The sequence below is a fragment of the Fundulus heteroclitus genome, chromosome 24 (genome assembly GCF_011125445.2).
Source record: "Fundulus heteroclitus isolate FHET01 chromosome 24, MU-UCD_Fhet_4.1, whole genome shotgun sequence".
NCBI lineage: Eukaryota > Metazoa > Chordata > Actinopteri > Cyprinodontiformes > Fundulidae > Fundulus > Fundulus heteroclitus.
The window spans coordinates 13,873,963-13,897,789 of NC_046384.1; the positions used below are offsets into that span (position 1 = coordinate 13,873,963).

The 23,827-nt window shown below is 44.0% G+C and overlaps 1 protein-coding gene across 4 annotated transcripts in view; it reads right to left on the reverse strand.

Moving 5' to 3' along the window:
* Nucleotides 1–13,434: 13,434 nt before the first annotated feature.
* The window catches only part of pard3ba (par-3 family cell polarity regulator beta a), a 178,929-nt gene continuing 168,536 nt past the window's right edge, over nt 13,435–23,827 (reverse strand). For all 4 annotated transcript variants that reach the window (XM_021313420.2, XM_036127955.1, XM_012857330.2 and 1 more), the window contains one exon: nt 13,435–14,572. In XM_021313420.2, the coding sequence (XP_021169095.2) occupies nt 14,188–14,572 (385 nt within the window). In that variant the 3' untranslated portion in view covers nt 13,435–14,187. The remainder of the gene's footprint in view (nt 14,573–23,827) is intronic.

Consider the following 23,827-nt stretch of genomic DNA (forward strand, 5'->3'; position numbering starts at 1 on the left):
ATCAGATTATACAGATTGGTCAAAAAGGTTTCCTCTCTAAGGAAACCCAGTAGAGTGCATCAAAGTCCCGACAACCAGCATTCATCCTCCTGAAAGAGCGTAGAGCCACAGTGGACAGTCGTCTGCATTGTCCATGGCTTTGCAGCAATCCCTCATACTGATCAAGCATGAAGCGACAGTGGAGAGGAAAACTCCCCTTTAACAGGGAGGAAAAACCTCCGGCAGAACCAGCTTTTTGGCCAAGATGCAAGACCCTGAGCACACCATCCTCCTTGTGAAAGATGGTGGCAGCATCATGGCGTGGGGATGCATCTTATACTGTAATTTAATTTTACTGCAATTTACAAGCTGCATGCAACGAAATTTCGTTCTGTACGCACTCTGTGCATACAAAACGACAAATAAGGTAATTTCTTCTGCAGACGCAGGGAGGCTGTTTAGAGTTAACAGCAAGACGGATGAAGACCGGGGCAGAGGTTCACCCTCTAGCAGCGTGACGGCCGTAAACATGTGTTAGAATGGCCTAGTCAAAGCCCAGACCTTTTGAGAATCTGTTCATGGGTGCTTTCTATCAAATCTGACTGGGACTGGGGTGGCTGGGGTGAACTCAAGAGTACAAATCCAGGCTTTTCTTTGCAGAAAGCAGGAACGTCAGCACACGCAGAGGACAAGGCTTGTCCTCAGGGCCACGCAGAGGCCTGCGTCCCCTCAGGGAACTTCGACAATTCATGCGTTTCTTTCACTGAAGTGGCAAGATCCCACCTCAGAGGTCATGCGAAGCCAGCGCCTGGGCCACAAAGCTGACTGTGTTCCTCTTTAACTCGTGATTCTGAGCATAAAACTCCCAGGGAATCCCCCCCCCCCCCTCAACACCACCAGCTCCGTCCTTCGCCCTGTGAAGTGGGGTGGGCTGAGATAAGGCATGTTGGGACCACCCTCAGAGAGCGGGCGGTCAGCTCACATATCTCAGGGGAAATCCGTGAACTTGGTAGGAAACAGAGCGACTGTGGGTGGTTTACTCATCATTTCTATCGCTGCTTAGGAGGAGAGGACCGAGGCAGAGCGAGAGGTCACACAAGTGGGGTAACCGGAGGTTCTGCCCCCTGCAGGTCAGAGCTGGAATAAGTGTTTCTGCCGCCTGCATAAAAAAAGGGAATCAAAAGAGAGAAAAAAAAATCTAATTTCGCTGCTGTTTTATCTACTTCATCTCCAGTGGAGTTTTATCTTTGCAATTTGTGAAAAAGATTGCCGCTCTGCCTGTGTGTGTGTGTGTGTGTGTCGGTCTGATTTCCTAACTATCACAGAGCTTATCTCTGGATTGCAAAGAATTGGGAGTGAGGAATGACAGAATGGAAAGAGGAGACGGAGGAGAGAGGTGGGGAGAAACGCAGTCGGAGGAATGGAAAGTCAGGCCGCAGAGTGAGAAGGGCACGCAGTTGGTACGTGGCAGTCGGTCGTGTCAGGGAAAGAAAGCATAATGTAGAAGAAGAAACATTAAAATGACTGGGTAAACGTCCCCACTAAGTCTCTTTCTCTCTGGAACGGACGGCTCAGTCGGAAAAGGAGCCAAAAAAGCGTCTCAGCAAGCTGGAAAACACTCCTTATAAATAAACAATTATGCACACACACACAAAAAAAGAAAAGAAAATGAAATGTCAGATGTTTTCTGTAGCCACGGGATACAGTAAGAACCCTTTTTACTGCAGGGGAAGCATCAAAACACCCTGCTTTAAAGCAGAGTAAGAGTCAAAGGTTGAAATCCAGACGTACTAACTGGTCAAAAAACGCAGAAACACAACGAGAGGAGGAGGAGGAAGCACGTTTATCTCCACCGCAAAAGCTTCTCAATTAGCCACTAATTGCTTCGCCTTAACGAGCAAGACATTTCTTACTGTTAATGAAGCCGGTGGCAGCCCCAGAGAGGGTGTATGTGTGCCTTCAGACAGAAAAGAAAGCAAAGCGAGACGCCGCAGAGATCTAATGGAGTCGGGTCGGCAGCTCGTTTTCAGCGAGCCGTTCGGCCTTCTCTGGAAGGAATGTGTGGATGGATTACGCTGCTGGCTGCCACGGTGACTTTCCAATCAGGCTCCACTTTGTCTTCACCCCTCGATTTAATTCCACGGCGGAAAACGGCGGTCGCGGCGAAACGAAGACGGGGCCGGAAGTCAGGTGTCCCGTCTGTTTGTTCCAGCTGTGCAGATAAACGTGGCAATTTAAGGAATTAAACCTGCCGTCGGTGTGAAAACGAAGCCCGCGCTGGGTTTGCGTCGCTCGTTGGTATGCAGAGAGCGGCTCTCTGAGTGCAAAAATGGAAACGGATGCTGTAGTTTAACCCAAAACACAATAGAGCAGAAAGCCAAAGTTGACACATTACAGGTTGCAGAGCTTGGCTTTTCAATCACACAATCGATGTCAAGGATGAATCCTCAAACTTTATCTTTGAACAATCTCGCATAAAGAGAACAAGATGGCTTCTGCACAATTCTCAAAAATAACATTTGATTTTGAGTGAATACTCAGATCAAACAAGACTCCCTATTCAAAGGTGACATATGCTTCCTTTTAAACATTTAGAAAAAAAATATGTTCATTACATTATTTGCACAGAATCATTCTTAGATAATCCCAAGTTTCACCAATTTTTAACTGCTTTTAGAATGATCTGTTTTTAGGGCTCTGTCACTTTTATGCAAATAAGCTGCAGCTAGCCACGCCCCCAACTCAATGTTTACACTCCACTTTATACACACTAAAAGCCACATTTCTGCTCTGTTAAACTATCCTGTTATATCTTCTTAATGGCCTAGAAACATCTGCCTGTGAGCGTTCTTATAAAACGTCGGCTTGTGTAGGATACTTTTAGTTTTAGACGGGAAGAATCTAGTGGTTAAATTTAGCTTATTGCTCCTTTAAGTGTTAGGGACATTACATAAATGCACATTTTCTGACATGTATTAACGTCAGTGTTAAGGTGTGCATGCATGTAACTTATTCCAATAATAATTATAACTTGCTGTGGTTGCTAGGTACACCGCTGATGTGAGGAAATAATCCAGAGTTTTTGTTTTTTGTTTTTTTTAAATGGCTCGCTTTTCAAACACCAACAAAACATTCATTTATTGACAAAAAAAACAGCTGGATGTTTTTTTTAGTGCTTAGAATGTTTCTAGAAGCAGTAGAAACCCAAAATAAAGTACAACAACCATAATAGGCCTCCTTTAGATGAGCAAAAGAAACTAATAGATGAATTCTGCCTTACAGATACAGATTAAAGGGAAGTATTATCATTACACTGCGTATTTATATCCCTATATAATCTATTGTTAAACATATGTGTAAAGGCCATCCCTCTAGATATCAAGTACTTACAAAACAAATGGTTATATATCCATGTCTCAACCTTTTTTTTTCAGAAAAATAGTATTATATGCTGCTCAATAAAGCAAAGGGAACACTTAACACAATGTAACTCCAAGTGTTCCCTTTATTTATTTTTTGAGCTGTATAATTCAGGTAAAAACTAACTCATTAAAACAAATATGTCTTTTTTGGCAGAGGGAAAGTTCTAATAATTGAACTTTATTGATCTCACAATGGACAAATTCACTTCTGCATCTTAACCCAGTGGGCTGCCACTGTGCGGCGCCTGGGGAGCAATCAGGGGTTAAGGGTCTTGCTCAGGGACCCAGAATGGCAGCTTGTGGGAGCTGAACTCAGAACCTCTGGGACCGAAGCTCTGTGCTCTAACCACTAGGCCACCACTACCCTGTTAGCGCCCCCTCATAGCCTGGGGGCGACGCCCTTTGGTTGAAGAAACTTCAGTGACTGGTCGACTGGTCTCTGACATCATTGAGGAAAACTCACATTATCTTCATCAGACTTGGACTCAGAACCATTTTTAATGACTATGTTTTAGGGTACGGTGAAGGACCTGTGATACTGTGGGCCTGTTTCTCTCCAAAACCCTGAAAATGTGTCGTCATTAGATCCTTCAGGACGTACGCCTTTACTGGTTTACTAGTCATAGTCGATCACGTACGGCTCCAGTCATTCTGTGTCCGACTTCTCCAGCAGCCTGAAACCAGAGCAGCTCTGTGTGCCGCACATTTATGCCCTTCAGGGCCGTAAACATCCACGGCCGTTTGTCTTCAGGACCGTGTCCGACACGCAGATCCATCCGCGAGGAAAATACGACTAATTGAAAAGTAACGACGCCTCATAACTTCGGCTTTCAGCAGCATTTTGGGGGGGGGGAACCACCTGAGAGACCGACAGATGACCATGACTGCTATACATCACGCTCCGTCCTCCGTCTCAGAGGAACTCAGCAGTCTCTGATTTCAGCCGGGCTGCGGCGGCGCTCCGTCTCAGCCAAGCTGGACGAGGCTATCGGGGACGCGTTGCACATCCCCCCCCCCCCCCACCCCCGTCTTCCAACGCAACCCAACACCCCTGACACCGAACTCAACCCCAGCAGCTCCGGATGGCCGGGCGAAACACCTGGCCTCAGTGTGAGAAGGGCGCCAGCTTCACAGCGACTGCCAGGCGGTCAGCTGAGCCCCCCCACCCTGCCGCCGCCGCTCAACAAAACAAGTGTGAGTGCGCCGGTAGGGCTTGGGTTTGCAGGACCTGGAACAGGTGGGAATGTGATAAAGACGGGGAGAGGATGTGTCGGAATAAGAACTTAATTTCCAGGCAGTGACAGACAGCTCAGTCTGGACTCTGGAAACATTTATAACTTAATATCCGTGTGGTCGACCGCTGTGATGCGGCTTTGCTCTCATGCATGCCAGGGTTCGCCGTGCGGTATTTTATTTGGTACGCTCTCTCCTGTTCCCAGGCGAGCGCCTTCATTCCCTGGCGGACGTTTTTTGTGTGTCAGAGGCCAAGGCTGGTGCTGAGAGCCTGATGGATGGGGTCCAAGGGGCCGCAGACTTCAGCTGTTGTTGGCCACATCACAACCCGGAGAGCTATGCCTGCCTGCAACCCGAGTCAGCTGCGTTTGTTATTGGTAGCTTTCATTGTTAGAGCAGTAGGACAGCTCGGAGAGTCGGGGGAGGACTCTACCCGAGGGAGGATGCACCTTGCACTCTGCGGAGGACAGCTGTTGCCTTTTGAACATCTGTGGGCTTCGTTTTGAGAAAGCTCAAGCTTAGATTAAAACTGGGTTAGTCTCATTTAGATGTAGGTCTGAACTTTGACTAGGCGATTTTTATTTTGTGACTGTCGGACCTCCGTCTCAAACCTTCGCAGGCTTTCTTCCAGGATTGCCCTGTGTTTACCTCCGTCATCCTTCCCTGCCTGTCCTGCAGACAAACAGGCCCACATCATGATGCTGCCACCACCGCTTCATTTATTCTCATACATGCACGACATTTTGCTCGTCTGACTTAAAGTTCACCTTAGGCGTCAGGTGACTGGAGCACCTTTTTCTAGTTTGCTGTGTCCCCTACATGGATTGTGGGTAACCTTTAGCGACATTTGTCATCTTGCCACCTTGGTAAGGGCCAGATTTGTGTAGTTTATGGCTAATTATCACCCTGTCAGCAGATTCTCCTATCTGAGCTGTGGACATGTGCAGCTCCTACTGAATTCCCATGGGGTCCTTTGGCTCGTCTGATTAATGCTCTTCCTTTCTGGCCTGGTGGTTTTTAGCCATGTTCCAGTAGGTATTTTACGCACTGACTTATACTTTTCTTTATTTTGAAGGCACTTAGTTGCACTTGATTTTACATTTTTACCATTTTTATTTGTAAGAACATTTTAAAACCACGCACCCTTTCCTTCCTCTTATAATTCATTTGATACTTTGTCATAAAATACATTGAAATTTGTGTTTATGCTGTAACAAAACGTAGAAAAGGTTTAAGGTATATGAATACTTTTGCTTCTGTTCTGGGTCAGTCCAGCCGACTGCCTCCGGCGTCTCACCTGCAGCCTCCCAGGAGAGCGGTACCAGCGCTGGCACAAGGAATAAAAAGACTTAAGCAACTTTATTTGTCATTTTGTATGCACAAAGTGTGTACAGAACGCATTTTCTTTTGCATACAGCTTGAAAAATCACAGTTAATTGCAATAAATTTCAGGATAAAGATGCAGCAGCGATTTATGTAAACAATTGAATGTAAACAATGCAGGGGAAATAGACAGTGTGCGATTAACGGTGTCCAGGTGAGTATTATTTACACTGCAAAAAGGGAACTAAAAGTAAGTGAAATTTTCTAGAAATTAGTCTATTTTTCATTGATTTGAGCAGGTAAATAAGACTATTTGCCAAAGGGATTAGTAGTTCTACTCCTAAAATAAGATTATTAGATATTCTGCACTTGAAAAATGATGACGGAGGTGAATTGTTCCTAGTTTAAGGGCAAAAATCTTATTCCATTTGCAAATAATCTTATTTACCTGCTCAAATCAAGAAGAAATGCACTAATTTCAAGAAGATTTTACTTAATTTTGGTTCCCTTTTTGCAGTGTAAAACCACATTATCAAAAAGCACATTAACTACTAACTAACAAAGCATTTTACACAATCCGGGATCTCGTGGGGTTGTGGTGACCCTTCCTGAAAAAAAAGGGAAAAGCCCGTCTTCTCTCCGCAGTTGGACCCTGAACGTCACATCGTTGCCATGACAATGTCACCGGCTCGGAAAACGGGCCGCGCGGCGACCATGTTGTCATGGCGATGGCCGGCGTGTAAAAGACGGGGCGGCTGGTGGCTCAAGCTGCGGCGTGTGGGGGCGAACGGCGCCGCCGCCGCTTTAAGGATAAATACGGGCCGAATTAACGCCGCCGCCGTATCAACTCTGCAGCAGAGGCGGAAGAGAAAGGAGGAATCGAGTCAAAAGAGGGAACGTTTTAAACACGCCGCAAGGTGAAACCGAGCAAGAAAATTGCAGAGGATATGAAATTATTTCCAATATCAGCCCGAGTGTGGAAATTCAATTTCACAGTCCGTGAACAATATCAAACAAACACACTGGCTGAAAGCGCACACTCCAGCTTGAGTGATACTGTATCAAAAGGCTACACAGCAGACATAAACGCGAAGGAGGTGGGTGAAGGGCAGGCTAACAGCTAACGGCGGCCCATATTTGGGCTAATCTCCATATTCGGGCCATTTGAACTCCACATTAGCCACCAGCTACTCCCATGGCCTCCGTCAGATAGCAAGAAAGAGAAGTGGACCAGCCTCCTAATGAACTGCATAATTAAATAAAGATCTCTGCTCATTCTGCTCCGGCTAAACTTGAGAGCGCGACGCCCTAATGAGGGCTGAATTGAAACAAACGACGGCGGGTGAAGGACGAAAAGGACAGCGGCGCAATGCAGAGGAATGTGCCTTTAATGAAGAGGCTGGGAATGAAGAAGGGGGGGGTGCAGAGCAGATGGAGGTCAAAGTGGGCCATCCCTTCTGGCCTGGGTGTGTATTCTGCAGAATACACACCCAGGCGTGCTCACGGTGTCTTTTTTTTGGGGGGAGCCTGTGCAGGAAACCGATAACTGCTTGGGCTTTCCACTTTGCCCCTCGCAGGAGCATGGCTTTTTGATTGACACATGCTAACAAGCCGAGGTGTTCAACAAGGGTGCTGGCAGAATGGATAATGCTAGCAGGAGCTAACCAGGGAATTCTCCCACGAGCCACGAATCCCGACAACCGAACGAGGAGGAGCAGGTGCAGCAGAGCGCCAAAAAAAAAAAAAAAAAAAAGAAAAAAAAGCAAACATGGGCTTATGAGGTGTCAAATTAATTCATGCAGCATCCAGAGTTACTAAAAAAGTTGCACGGGAATCTTTGACTGAAGGAAGCCTGGCGCAGAGAGCAGGGAACAAAATGGCTATTAAGGAGTTTTCTGGTCTTTCTAGAACTCAGAGGTCATGGAGCAAGTAGGGGTGAGCTGATACGAAGCATGGAAACATGTCCGGTCAGCAAATGGGCAGCCCTGACCCGCAGGACTGAGCGCGTCCTGTGATTGAGACAGCACATTCCTTCTGGATGAGCGTAAAGAAGAACGTAAAGATGTATTCCTGACCTCTGAACCTCTTCACGTTTTGTCATTTATGTCATGAGATAAACCAACACAAAGTACTGCGTACTTTTTGATTACAATAGAAACAATAGATGGTTTTCTAAATATTGTTGTAATTAAAATTCTGGAAAGTGTGGTGCGCATTTGCGTTCAGCATCCTGAGTCTTAGGCTAGATTCACACTGCAGGTCTTGATCCTCAATCTGTATTTTTTTGCTGAAATGGGATTTAAAAAAAAAAAAAAGTAGAATTAGGATTGAAAGCGACCGCCATCAGTTTTCTGTCTTCTGAGCGGTTCAGGACTGCCAAGTGACCCGTAAGCGCAGATAACAGAAGGAGACGTCACACAGCAGCGCGCTGTTTGTAGACGTAACAGTGAATGTAATTGTTTCTAGAAATGTTCAATAAAGCTTTGTTAATTTTTTTTTTTGAAAAAAATAAAAATAAAAAAAGAAGACACCCGCTGTTGCTCAATGGGTGCCGACATTATTAAGACCAAATCATAGCAAGATGAATGGTAAGACGAAAGCAGCACAGCTCTTAATGGTCTTTTAATGCAGTGCCTTAGAGAAAAATGGCGTTTTGTAAAGTCACGTCGTGGCTTCATCTGCAGAGCAACTCCTTCCACACGTTTGCATCCATATATAGTATGCCGCAAACGTTAAACAGGACATCTTGTGGCTTTTCTGTCAACAATGCGTTTGTTCTTGCCAGATTTGTGGACTAATAGATGTCCTGTCAGCAGAGCGTGCTGTGAACCTGCAGCTCCTCCAGAGTGTCCCTGGGCCTCAGGTTAACAAACTCCATGTCAGGCCTTATTTTAGGTGGACATCCACCCTAAATGACCCACAGGTGGACTCCAATTAACCAGCCTGTCTGGGACTGCTCCCATTGGATCCGTTTGGGAAGAGGAGCAGAACTCTCCAAGCTGATTGGGTGAAGCGACGCCTAGTGCCCGCCTACCAAAGGTTGCTTTTAGCCAATCATGGTATCACATTAAAACATAAGCAGCAGCTGCATGTTCGTCCTGCGCTGCCATGTTTATGTCGGTTCGGCTGTGCTTTCATCGCAGCTGGTATGTCCCGCCTTAAACCATAATACAGCAACGTGATTGGCCTGAACTGTGTTTGCTTCGGAGACAAACGGTTGAAGCCGAAGGAGCGGTACCAGATGGATTCTGGTACCGCCATTAGAAATTCCTCTTGCAGGCAAGCTGAGAACTAAATTTGAATAAATGTGTAAAGGTTTAAAGGTGCGTAGCAACGTTATTTCACTTTTGTTATTTATATCTATATAGCTCACACTAGTTGCATACAAAGTTTTTATGAAAGATTATCACGTGGTTTATCACCACTATTGTCACCATTTAGTTATTATTTTGGTGTTTTAGGCTTTGGTTTTGCTCAGTTCGTTAGTAAGTAAAGCCTGTCATGTTTATTTACACTATTAACGGAAATACATACGCAGCAGGGGTTAAAACGAGGAAGCGGCTAAGGGCAATTAGCGTCTCCCAGCGAAACAATGAGGAATGGTCCAAGGTCCAGTGAAAAAAAAGTGTAAAGAAAATATGATTCCAAGAGGAAAAAGCCTGGAATGACGCTGGGAATACAGTATATGAACGCTGGTGTTCACTGAAGCGGACGCTAAAGCTGCTGAGATGGGACCGCAGAGTTGATTGACGTGAGTAAATGTTCTGATATGAGGCTCTTAAAGTTGCTGTAGATCGTTTGTGTTCGATCACGGCGAGCTGCCTCTTTGCTGCGAGGCATTGCAGAGCGTCGGGCTCGGTCCGGCATATTACGTTGCTATATACCTTCAATCAGTATGAATAGAAAGCTCCGTCAGATGCGCCCAGATTGAGACTAATAGGACGCGCCGTGGATGGAGGAGCGGTTTTAGCGAGAGAAGGCTGCGGCAGACGAGCAGTCCTGACAAGCAAGTTCAAAGCTTTTGTTTAATGGACGTTAAGTGCAATTAATTCTCGAATATTAAGTTGCTGCTGTTTACTATCTTTAGCAGCAAGCCGACCACGAGCACTTGAAGGAGGCCGTTTACTGCCGAGTTGTTGCTTTAAGTACAGCAAAGAGCCAGTGAAGAAAGCATTAAGTGCTGCGAGTCTGGTCGGCCTCAGCAGGAATGAGGAGGAGACACGGGGCCTGGCAGCTGCAGGCCGGCCACGCTTTAAACGGGACTGTTCAGGTTAAAAATGTCAATTAATCTGGGTTAGAATGGCTTTTATCTGAGCACAGGTTTTAAGGTTAGGTGGGAAAATGGTTTTATTTTGTATTAAATCACATGTAAACTGCTAAAGTCTGCTTGTACTTTAACTTTAATCTTTTATTACAATCAAATAACACTAAACAGTATTGGTGATGCTGTGGATCTGTTTAGCTTGCAAATAACATGGAAATCTTATCAGAGAACATGGCATCATCTACTTTTTCAATTATCAGGAGGTTTTAGGTAAAAAAGTTACTTAATTTTGATGTTAGAAGGGGTCTGAGGCGAACACAATATAAAGTTTCTGTTCCGTCAGCATGCGTGATCTTAAAGCAAATAGGAGACGCCATGATGCTCTGTAATTCTCTGCAGTGTTTCGTACGTCGAGCCAACTTCAAATATAAAGTTTTGAAATGAAAGAACAAAGAGGCAGACTTCAGGCTAAAACAGATTCGTTTACAGTAGATTTAGAGGAGATTGACCAATTCGGTAAGGGAAGCTGTATAAATTATTTACAATAAACACAACTAGAAAGACCGCATGTAGCAATAACATAAAAGCAAGAAGCCCGTCAGGTTCTTGACATTCATAAAAGTTGAATAAAGACGTGAAAACAGCTGACTTCATCACAGTGTAGCTTTGTTATCAGGATGACTTGCAATAATTATGGATTCTGCTCTCTCACAGAAAGCCTCCCCCTAAGGAAATCAGTTTGCCACCTTAACCTTAAGCACACAAGTTAGGCAGCAAGCATTCCTCCAACCTGTATTTTGTGTTTTAATTATACCTGCTCGGCTTCTGGACCATGGCTGCTGGGACCCTGGAGTACCTGGTGAAAACCACAACACGCACGGAGACCCTCTGCACACAGCTGAGATGCAAACTATTCAGATTATAGCCTGTCAGGAACAATTTACCTGAATCTAATTATTTTTTTTCTGGTAAAACCTCAACACATAATTAATCATTGCATGCTCTGCTTGGACGTACATATAAAGGTATTTCACATTAACCAGAACAAACAGTTGTATATTACCTGCTAATCCTGCAGCGTCTTGCTTTGCCCGTAGATTTACATGCAGGGAGACATAATTAAAGTTCATCTTCATTCACTGCGTGTTTTCTGCACACTCAGCAACACTGCTGGCATTTACTCCCCAGTGTAACGGCGAATAGGATTGTTACGAGAGGACATCTGCTACCCGGTGGTTCACGGTTAGCTGTTCAAGCCGTAACCTTCATGCACTGGAGCGGTTCTGCAGGCGCCATAAGAGTCAGCTTCTTTTAAGGTCATGATTCTCAGCTGGGAAAAGGTGGATTGCCTCTTCTGGTTCAGGAGGGAATCTTTAACCCTGCTCCCACTGCGGGAAAAGTGGCTTGAAGAAGAACCTTTTTGGGTGGAGTGACCAGGGTCGGGCTTTACGGAACCAGTGGGGACGGATTTATTTCAAGTCAGATTTGAGCCACTTCCACGTGTGATCCTGTTGGATTTGATGCATTCTGAAGTTATGAACTTGGTCTCTGAAGTTGTTTACATCCCTGCCACACCACTCTGGCTGTGTCCTCACATCCAAACAGACCTCTCTGCAGCCAAAGAAAATGCCAAAATACAGAGTTTGGCTCTCTTTTCATTCAAACGATTCCCCCTGAGCACAATAAACGGCTCTCGGACGCTTTAAACCATACATTTAAGCGTTTCTTCCACGTTTTTCAGGACCAAGGCGTGCCGCGTGTAGTCCTCGTCTTTGTTTTCAGCACATGCCGGTCAGTTTGGAGAAAATAAGTCACATTTTCTTGAACTTAGTGTATTTGTCATTGATTTGAGCAGGTAAATAAGATGATCTGCCAATGGAATAAGTATTTTGATCTCTAAAATAAGATAATTAGATATATACTGATGGCGGAGATGAGTTGTTCCTATTTTAGGGGCAAAAATCTTATTCCATTGGCAAATCATCTTATTTGTGTGCACAGATCAAGGACAAATACACCCAGTTTAAGAAAATTCGCCTTTTTTTTTTAGTTTCGTTTTTGCAGTGCTAGCACTGGAGTCGGATTTAGGCAGCATTTAAAAAGTAAACTGGTGAACTGGCACAGCTGACAATACAGCGATCTGATTGGCTGAGCAGCAAAACTCGAATCACGTTATCTATTGGAATGGAGCGCAACAGTTTAGATTTTTTATAACTCATTAATGTGCAAGTGAAAACGTGGGAACATTGGTGTTTTGAGATCACTGCTGTGTGTAGCAACTTATCCCGGTGGAAGAAAGTTGCCCCCTGACAGTTCATAGGAAACTTCTTAAGGAGACGTCCCACAGATTCTGTTAAGGGATGTCTGGGTTTCCCTCTTGGGCCTGGCAACCCCTTCTCAGATATGGGATAAAATATTAATTTATTTGAGGTATCTTTATGAACGTTTGCGGAGGGTGCTGTAAATGCACACATTGCTGTCTAGTTTTACGTCTCAGCCTGATGCTGATCTTGGATGATTATTAGTGGCTGCTTTAATTCAAGCTGTCAGTGTGAGATTTCCTTGGGTTTTGTCATCGCAGGATGACGAGCAGACAGTTTTCCTTTTGTTCACGGAGCTTCTGTCTATTCTGGTGCGTCATTGTTTCGCGCTGTTGTTGTTTCCGATGGGCTAAACACCGGCAGATCTGTAACAATAAGTGTTTATTAGTTGTTGAGACATACGGTAGCGGGTCTGGTTCTAAATAATGTGGCCGATTTAAAGTTGGTCTGCTTCGCATCCGACAGAGGAAGGTCAGGCCGACGCAGAGACCGGACCGCTCAGCATATGCCTCTTCCCTTCCGGCGCTGCTGCTAATTAAACGTTAACTGATAGAAAAAAAAAAAAAAAGCCCTCTGCACACACAATTATGCGCCATATCAAGTCTAATTTCACCAATCATGGCCATCTTTACTTACCGAGAGCAAATTGGGTATTAATCATTTTCTAGTGGAGATTTCCCTGCCTCTAATTGTCGGAGACGATTCGGTCATTATCAGGAGGCCGGCAACTCTTTATCAGTCATCTCACGGGGGTAAATTCATCTGGAGATTGAGCTCACAGAAATTCAGCTTAACATCATAATGAATTTTTAAAAAAAAAAGTGATGACTCACGGCGAGGTTTGACAGCGCGGTTCAAATATTCATGAAACAGGAGCCGGACGAAAAGAGGATGAGGAGCTCAAAAATATTTATTGCAAAGTATTTGTAGAAAAAAAAAGAAAAAAAAAATCACTTATTTGACAATATTTGAATCAAATGATAAATTAGACACATCCCAGTGCAACTCATTTTAAGGTTTGATATGTTAAAGAGGAAAATATTTCGTTTAATTCATCACTGGTGGCGTAGCTGCTGACAGTAACCTATGTGCAGAACAAGATGTAGTTAATTTATTAGAAATACCACAAACATCACAATTAAATTAATCTCAACAGACAGTGAATGAGCTAGCCACACAATCTAAGGCAAAAAAAGACAAAAGGAGAAAAAAAAAAAAAAAAAACCAGCGTGTTATAAGGAAGTTGGAGCGGCAACACATCAAGGCCTAAAAGACACAAGAGGGGGAGTTACTTCCTGTTCCTGTTTGTCGGCTTCCTGTTTTTCCTGGCGCATGATCGAGCTGCCCAAGGCGATCCCTCTTCATCGCCTTCAGGTTGAGCCGACTGGACACAATTCTGCCGTTCAGTGCTGGGATAAACTTTATTTTTTTACAACATCCGTTTGGCACCAGGTTGGCTGTAAAAAAATCTGTGCAATTTAATCTGATTTCATTCTGGGTCACGACATCCGTCTCAACATAAACCTTGGCAATACTGGAATACGTATAATATCTCTGCCAAAAACAATACATATTTATATATGTTTATATACATTTAAATAGAACTTGTTGCGATGACCCCCGGTGTTAAACTTTGACTCTCGCCTTACACTGCATTTATCATGGGGTCTTTCCGCCTCGGTTCAGGCTGTCCTTCATCTCCGTACCGGTACCTATCGGGGCTGCCGTAGCGGCCGGGGCTGGCCTGCCGGTAGCCGTCTCCTCTCCCTGCGTTGGGGTCGTAGTATGGCCGCCCCCTGCGGCCCGCGGTGGGAGACGGGGGGACGTCCTGTCTCAGAGCTGCGCGGTGCTGCTGTCCTGAAGGCTGGTGGCGCTGATAAGCGGGCGCCTGCTGGGACTGGCCGGACGACTGCGGGAGGGGCAGACGGCCAGAGTTACCGGAGACCGGAGGGTCCTGGTAGGGACCGGGGTAGGGGGCCGGCTCCCTGGGGACAGGCCTGGAGTGTGTGGGATAATCGTAGGGGTCCCTCCTGAAACAGAGAAAACACTCAGTTCAGTAACACGTTCACATCTGAATTACATTCTGATTTAGAGAGAAGCACGTTCACAGACACGGGCTGAGACATATTTATGGTGGACGCTGGTTTGAACCGGCTAGGAGCGGAGGACGGCTCCTCCTGTTCTCCGCTTTATGTGGCGAGGCTTTGGCCTTGGCAGGATCGAGTTGTCGGGGGGACGTGGATGGAGAGATGCCAGGAGATAACGGCAAATTCCTGGCTAAGCATATACGAGGTGGTGTGTGTGTGTGTGTGTGTGTGTGTGTGTGTGTGGAGGAATGCGTGTCCCCCAGGAGTGTGCGGTAACAAGGCAGCCGGCTGGAATCTCCTGTTCCCTGCCCACTAGCTGCGGGTGATTAGGGGCTAAACCCCCGGGTAAGGCGACACGGGGGGCTTCCGAGCGACGGTGGGAGAGAAGGAGAGAGAAGCGGGAGGAGGAGGAGAAAAGGCTGCTCACCTTTCGCTCTGGCTCGAATGTTTTCCATCTTATGCCGAGTTTCCACGGCCGAGTGATAAACAACTCTTCTTTATAAAAGAGGAGCTTAAAGTTTTTAACTATAAGTTTCCAAAGCAGCGAGGGGGGCAGCTTTGAGAAGCCGTGCGATTCTGCTGCTGCCAGACAACAGTTTGGGTTTGTTTTCTGGCCGGTCAGGAAAAATGCAACATCTGAAGAAGTTAATGCATCTCTCCACTTAAAATGAGACCAATGTTAATAAACCTGAGGTCTCAGTAGCTACGTTTACATGGGCTAAAGTAAAAGTAAGGCTAACGATGATCGGATTAAACTCAGTCAGACTGAAATTGTAATCTGAATTAGAAGAAGTGGTTTATGGCGACTGATAATCAGATCAATATACATATAAACGCTGGTCAGGCTCAAGTTATTCTGAACGGGGCAAACTGACATGAATACTCCCGACGTAAACGTGACGTATTTCCGCTTTGATTGGCTGAAATACGTCGGGGCTCCTCATACGACCTTTCTATTAAAAATAAATAAATAAAAGAGCTCAAAATTGTTGCTTACTCAGCAACGTTTCAACCGTAATTAGAACATCGTGCAAGTCCAGCCTGGGCGCTCGGAAGACAAACAAATACTGGTTTGTTTACTATTTTTGTGGTTTAGCAAAGACGGAAGATCTTCCTGTGTGTTTTTTTTTCCAGGGAGATTAAAAAACTGAGCATGTCAGAGTGGTTCTGTTCTGAATAAAGCCAGGCACATGTAAACGCGCATCACGATCAGACTAATTGACTGTGTGCCCATATAAACGGTACAATCCGATTATTTAATCCGATCGGGAAGGTTTGTGCACGTAAACATAGCTAGTGAGGGTTGTGATCAAAAACAGAACCACAGAGCTCTCTTTGCAGCCTCTTTGTGATTTTAGTGGTCAGCATGTCTCCATATAGCCTCACTATCCTGGTCTTAGTTGACACAAGAGCCACCAACCGTAGTCTTCTGCTTCAAGGTCCGGTATGTTATACTTCTTTATGCTCCTTTCTGTCCTTTCTCTCTGACATCACACAAGGCATTTAATCTACACAGCTCCTGCTCACTTGATATTTCCCCCTTTTTTAACCCATTTTCTGTAGACCTGAGAGATAGTTGCACATAAAAAGTACAATGAGCCAACACCTGGCAACAGAAAGCTAGATGTTTCTACCAATGCGTTACAAGGATGTTTCAAAACAGTTTTGATTTCTGGAAAGAAATTCAACATTTGACGAGAAATGGATGTGATTGGAGTCTGAAGTGATCACAGCCTTAGAAGGAAAAGCCTCACTACAGCTTATGATAGTTATAAAGTTATTGTTAAAAAAGGGGAAAAAAAGAATTAGCCATTTTATGATAAACTTTATGTTTGCCTTTGGTAATGGGTTTGCTTTGTTTTCTGAATAATGCCTATTTTTATCATAAATACCACAAGACATCCAGATAAAATCTTAATTTCATATCGCCCGTGCCTGTAGGACACCCATCAGCAACAACAAAAAAAAAGCACAAAACATTTTTCTTTTGGACAAACTTCACACACACTCTCACAAACACCTACGGGTGACTTGGACCAAGGTATTTACAGACTCACTTCCACACAGAAAACCCCTATTATTATCTTCTCCAGTCACTTTACACATGTTATATTAATCAATGCTGTATAAACTTCAGTGATGGCGCTACTTTATTGTATCTGTAATACTTTATCCACTGGTTCACATCTCTCTTTGCAGGTGAAGGAGCGGACTGAGGCACTTACTTACTTACTTACTTACTTACTTACTTACTTTATTCCTCGCATTTATTATAATAAAGCTATTTACATGCATAAATCAAGTGGAGCACTATGGTGAAAGTGGTACGGCTCCACTTCTGTTGGGCTCTTTTTGGCATTAAGACAATTCTTATTGCCACATTGCCAGACAGGACACTATCAAAAAAAAAAAGAAAGAAAAAAGAAGCACAAAACAGATTTAGCCGTCGACTTCTCCCGTCCACAATATCTCCTACAGTAGTTATTATACAGAAGCCTTGAGCTTAGCTTCTCCCTTGTTCTGTAATTGTATCCCTGCGTCTCCTGCGTCCGGTCCCTGGAGTCGAGCTCAGCACCTGTTGACCGGCCAATTAGAATGAGTCACTCACGACAGTTTAGGCTGCACACATCTCGCTTAGGAGCGTGCGTCTGCACTCGTGCCTGACGAGACTCTCCCCTGAGGATATTCGTGGACCGGGGTGACGTGTTCTTTTCTGCATGTGTGTGTGTGTGCATAGTGTGTTGACCACCCATACGGAGGGGCTGGACTGGACCTCGCAGGTGGTCCCGGCCACTGGCAGCACCGCCATGTCCGTCAGCAGCCACCGCCGAGGGTCGAGATAAGGACCGAAAAACCGGGCGAAGGACGGCCGAGGGGAGCCAACGCCAAATCACAGAAGCGTGAAGATGTGACAGAAGAGAAACAGATGTGCGGTGTGGTCCGTGTGAAAATAAATTGCTCCTTGGATAGCGCTGCGAAACGAAGCGGAGAGCGCGGCAGTGGAAAGAGCAAGAGGGAAAAAGAGGCGAAGGTCACGCTCCTCATTAATCCAGATTAAATGGTGAAGGCCACCAGGAGAGGCACTGAGAGGGAATAAAGGAGGGCTGGAGATGCACCGGGTTTAAGGAGGGGAACACCTGGGTCCTCAGCTCCTCTCAGGGCCACCCAAAAACCCACAATCCTTCATCCCTCCTGCAATCCTCCCCCCCCCACCTCTTTTATTCCCATTAGCAGATTCGTTTCTTTCTCTCTCCCCCTTTATGCTCCATTTGTCATCTCTCTCCAATATCTGTTCATTCTCTCATGCATTCACGTTAACGCTTCTCTCCTTTAGCATCTCATCATTTCGTCCTCCCTCGTCTTCGGTGATGCAGGGAGGCTGATAATCAGGGCGAAGCAGTCGCTTGACAAACTATACATCTCAGTGAGGAGCAGCTTCTTCTACAACGCCAGGATCTGCAGCGCAAATGTGAGACTCGCAGTGAAAAAAGCAACGTCTCAAAGGATGCTTCAGGTTGTTCACAAAGGCTGAAGTCAGTAGCTGAATTATTTTGTCTTTTGTCCAGGTTTCTGGACACCCAAGTTTTAAATCAAGCAGACTAAACATAATCATCAAACATGGTGACCTCTAACCTCCCCATATTGGGCTCCATTGGTTTTAAAGTTGTCTGATCACAGACATATAAACGTAGACGCCTCATTGGGCGCAGAAAGTAGTGAACGTCTATGTTCCCTGTATATATGTTTTAAGTATTCAGATAGAAAGATATAGATGAAGCTTATGTATACTTGTAAAAAAATATATAGAGATTAATTGATTAATTGAGCTTGGCAGCTAGATTGGCTTTGGATCGATGTTTTGATCGATGTGCATGTATAGATTTTGAAGTATTCTAAATAAATAGGCGTGTGTTTATATATAAGTATATGTCCAGATTATTTTATTTATATATATATATATATATATATATATATATATATATATATATATATATATATATATATATATATATATATATATATATATATATATATATATATATAATGTTGGTTACATCTAAACATTGTGGTCCTCATTATTTTATAAAACCGTGTGAACCTTTTAAAATCTGGTAAAGACACAGATTAGCAACAGACTGTTTGGGGGAGTATTAAAGAGATAAAATTACTAATATGAGAAAAAAGTCATAGGAGAATTAAGTTAAAAAAAATTTATATTATGGAAAAAATGTGATATGACAATTAAGAGGGAACATTTCCAGAATAGTCACAGTTTGCACAACTATCTTAGTCCTGGACTAATAGGGGCAAGCTAGATTGTTATAATTATTTTTATTCTTTACGAGAATAAAGTCAGGAGAATAAAGCCAAATGGATACAATGATAAACTCGTAATATTACAAAAATAAAAATATTACGAATATAAAGTCTGTTCTGAGATTAAACTCCCTCTGATACTGTTTAAGTGACTCAGACTAACTGCAAATTCGCCACATTCAACATGGCGGACGCTCTGACGCATCCGCTGCACAGGCAGAACCCGCCCAACGAGGCGTCTACGTTTATATGATGTCTGTGTGTCTGATCCCCATCCGTCAGTAACTTTCCACCCCGGTGACTCGTCATCAATGGCTCACTCTTACTTACTTTCACTCTTAACTTAATACACCCTGAATCCAGACCGAGTAGGCTTCACTGTTTGGAAGATTTTTGACCAATTTAATTAAAAAGGAGACGCATGCTCCAGATACATGTATACGGGTGTGTTTATATAATAATCAACAGAATAAGCCCTGTGTTTGCATCTTAGCCTAAAAATATGAGTTTTAATGTGTAACATACCTTTATCCGCCACTTTATAGGGTACACTTGCTTAATTCCTTAACCCAGTCAACAAATCTGTTGCTCAGAGATGCTGTGCTGAAGGTCAAGAAAGGTTGGTGGTGCCAGACAGGCTAGCCTGAGTTTGTCAGAAACTGCTGACTTACTGGGATTTTCACACACATTTTCCACCTCTCAAGGTTTACAGAAATGAAACAAAACAGCGGTAGTGGCGCTGATAAGAACGCCTTGCTGATGTGAGAGGTCAGCGAGGTTTGTGCAGACCGGTTTGACATCACAGATGGCCAGCGATAGCTCAAATATCAGAAGCGAGGTAAGCTGAAAAGCGTCTCTCAACAGATGAAGGCTGAAGCAGCAGAGAACGACACCGACTGGCCATCCTATCGTCTCAGAACATGAAACTGAAGCAAATATGTAACGGCAGAACTGAGCATCGCTTTAGATCCAGTTAGGTTGCTGATCTTTTATGACCACGGTGCCCTGGTCTTCTGATGGCTACATTAAGAAGTTCACACCAAGTGAACACAGCACGCCTCCAAGCTCAGATCATCCCATAGAAACTTTGGGGTACGTGTAGGTAAGTACAGGGCTTAGATAGTGACCTAATTTTCATCCAAGGTCTTTAATTTAGTTTAAAGAGGGCACTTTATGAGGCATTTGAATTTCACATTTCTAAATTGTATTTGTACACAAGTTTGTTCCAAAAAAAAAAAGGTAAAAAACAAAACAACTGGACTTTTTTCCCCCAAGTTTGAAGACGTTTTGCTTCCTATCCAGCTTTTATAAGCCAGGTCAATAACGACCCTAACAACTTCCCATTGCAGAGGCGTGGACCAGTTTCGGTTCAATGTTCAGTTTTCGGTTGCATGTTATCGAAGCCATTACAAGGCCTTTGTTGGGCAGTAGTATAAAGCTTTCTACTCCACACTACTCCAGACTTTTTGAATTGAGAAAGCTTTCTGGATAGGAAGCGAAACGTCTTTAAACTTTGGAAAAAAGTCCAGTTGTTTTGTTTTTGAACTTTCTTTTGGAATAACCATGACCTGGATGACTGAGAATCTTCACCAGCATCAGCATACACACGTATGAAAACTTGACTCACTTCCACTCTACAATGATGAGTTACCTTGGGATTTGACTTAATAAATTAACACAACGCCATGTGTTAGAGATGGGGATACTTCCACAAGGCGTTCAGGAGATGCTGAGTTAGCGGCAGGAGAGGGAGACGGTATGCGATGCGGGCAGGGGGGGAGACTCTGATGGCTATGTTTAGCCGGAGACAGGCAGAGAGACAGACGAGACTCCCCCGTCTGTCCCTCTGAGGTCTATATGGAGCAGCGGAGCGAGGTGTGATGTGAACCGCGGGGACCGGCTAGAGTGGAAAGCTGTAATGACACGGCCGTCTTATACATCCGACTCGCACTCCGAGAACACCGTCCCCCATATGCCGCCCTCAGAGAGCGAGCGGGGGACTCGATATTGCATCCAGAGCTCAGCGTGTGGATACGTGTTGGGAGATATACGATTACACACACACACACATACACACACAGCAGCGGTGGCTAAGTGTGCGTGTCCTGACGGGGGTGTGTGTTGCATTTCGGGCCCTGCTTCCGCCCTGTGACAGTGAGGAATCTGTGCATATGGTGGTTATCCTGCACCTGCCCCTGGAAACGGAAGGAGGAAATTAGTAACCCCACACCCAAACAACCGCCCGCTCCTCATTAGGTCCCCAACAGCTGGAAAACAACCCCGTGTCTCTGTCCGACACACACAAACCACATGGATGTTTGGTGTTTCGTATAAAGCAGCATGACTGTCCGCCATTTATCCACAAATATAACAATACTATATATAGATTTTCTCACAATATCATTTAAAGATTCTCTTTTTAAAGAGTCTGCACACAAGGGACAGGGGTGAAAAACCAATATTGAACGTTGGTGATCTTTGGGGCCCCCCCTGGGCAGCGCTGAATTAAAAAGCAAACATGATTGTGTAGCGGAAATCAATGCATGGGCTCAGGAACAGCCCTGTGAACAACTGGCACCAAGTTAAAGCAGAAATCCAGGCCACCGCAGTCTGTGCGCCGGAGATAACAACACAGTATCCTGGATAAACATTAATCAGAGAACAGAATAAAAGTCAAAAACCATTTCATCCCAAATGAAATTAATACCAAACAGATTTTCAAAAACAAATTGTCAGATATTACAAAACACCACAAAGGAGAAAAACATAGAAAGTAGAAAGTTGACACTGAAACAATTATAAAGGATGAAGAACGGGTAACGCAGTAATGATGAGAGGATACGCGGGAAAACAAACATTTATTAAGTCTGAACAATAAATAGCAAGAAAAAAAAATGTGAAAGATCAAAATATTTGTGCAGAAACACAGCGTGCAAAACATGTTTTTATTTACTGAATAATAAACAGGCGCTGCCAATCAAAATAAAATAATGAAATATAAGTAAAGATTCAATAAATAACCTTTAATCACCAACAATAACAGTGAAGCTGTAGCTCCTGCTTTAAGGCAACAGAGCAGATCCTTGCAGTGACCCAGCAATCTACCAGCATCCCCCCCCCTAGCCGTTGCTGCTCACTGCAGGTCAGCTGGCTTAAAGAGCGCCGCTACACTTCCCTGCTTACAAATGATACCAGACATCATCTCTGGCTAAGATAATAGACTCTGTGGAAAGTAAAGGAGCAGACGCCATCGATCTCGCTAAGGTAACACTGTTTTAAAACTTCAGCTGGCTAGCTACAGGCTAGCTACCTCAGCAGATAGCCTGACTACTTATTCTGCTAACATGAGGGTTATATTCCAAATAATAAGCACTTACACTACAAAAAGGGAACTAATAGTAAGTCAAATTGTCTTTAAAATTATTGTATTTTTCCTTGATTTAAGCAGGTAAATCAGACTATTTGCCAATGGAGTGAGTATTTTACCCCTAAAATAAGATAATTAGATATCTTGCTCTTGAAATAAGATGATAGAGCGGAAATGCTCCTATTTTAAGTGCAAAAATCTTATTCCATTGGCAGATCGTCTTATTTATCTGCTTAAATCAAGGAAAAATACAATAATTTCAAGACAATTTGACTTACTTTTAGTTCCCTTTTTGCAGTGTAACAAGTGTTACTAAGCATTACTGTTTGCTTTAAATGTTTACAGTAAGTATAATGACTGCCAACATGAATAGACAAGAACAGGAAGTACTAGCCCATAATAATATCAATTTATACTCCTTCCTACTTCGAGGGTTTCTGAGCCCTTATGTTGTAATTTATTTTTAAATATTATATTTTTCATTATTCAATCATGCTGAAAAGGGCTTAAATGTTTATTCTATATTTGTGTAGAATAAGCTAATTCTAAGCAGTCCAAATAAATCTGAAAACAACTTAAAATGGCACATACTGGGAAGCCTTTTTATTGTAGGTATCATATTAAAAAGCAACAGCAGCATTTATTCCGCTGCACCCAGATATAAAACCATTATTTTTTACATTCGATTATTTTACATTATTTTAAAAGCCAACTGACAGCATTTGATGCATGCATACCTCAAACAAATGAGCGCAGCACACAGAAATGACGCTAATGCCAATTAAATAGCATTTAATCACTGAATTCATTACAGTCCTGATTATAAAACATGTGGATGCACATCTGCAAATTATGTGCTCACCTTACGCCCACCGCATGCAAAACATATCCACTGCTCAGCAAAAAAAAAAAAAAAGGAAAAGTCCCAGCTGCTGCACCTCACTAACACCCACTCCCACGCATCATCATTCATATGCATTTCCCATTTCAGCTGAAGCGTTTCTGGCTACATTTGCAGAAACACCAACAGTTTTTCCCTGTGCTGCTGCTGCATCCCTCCACGTAACCCTGGTCTCTGGACAGTAAGTTAATGCAAAGCTTTTCTTTAATCTGAGCCGGACGGTCCTCAATTGTTGCGGAAATGTTCATGATAGCCGGCGATACCGGAGGCTGAATGCTGCAGACACAGACCAGGCGTGGAACCGCTCCGCTGCAGAGGAAACCATTAGCCGCCGTGGCCTCGGCCATCAAGACAGCTCTGCTAATCAAACCAGCCTATGTCAACAACAGCGCTGGAAATTGGCTCTCACCTTGGCGTACGTTCTTCATCTAAACGGGGCTCGTGTTTACACTGGGCGCTATTATACACTGAGCAGCGACGGGGAGTGTGTACAGTATCAGTGGCAGGTAACAGCGGGGGGCTCTGGTTTAGAAAATGAGACGGTGAGAAGAGATGGGAGCCACCAGAGCAAACCGGCTCTCTGATCATGTTTTTACAGGAACATTTAATGCGT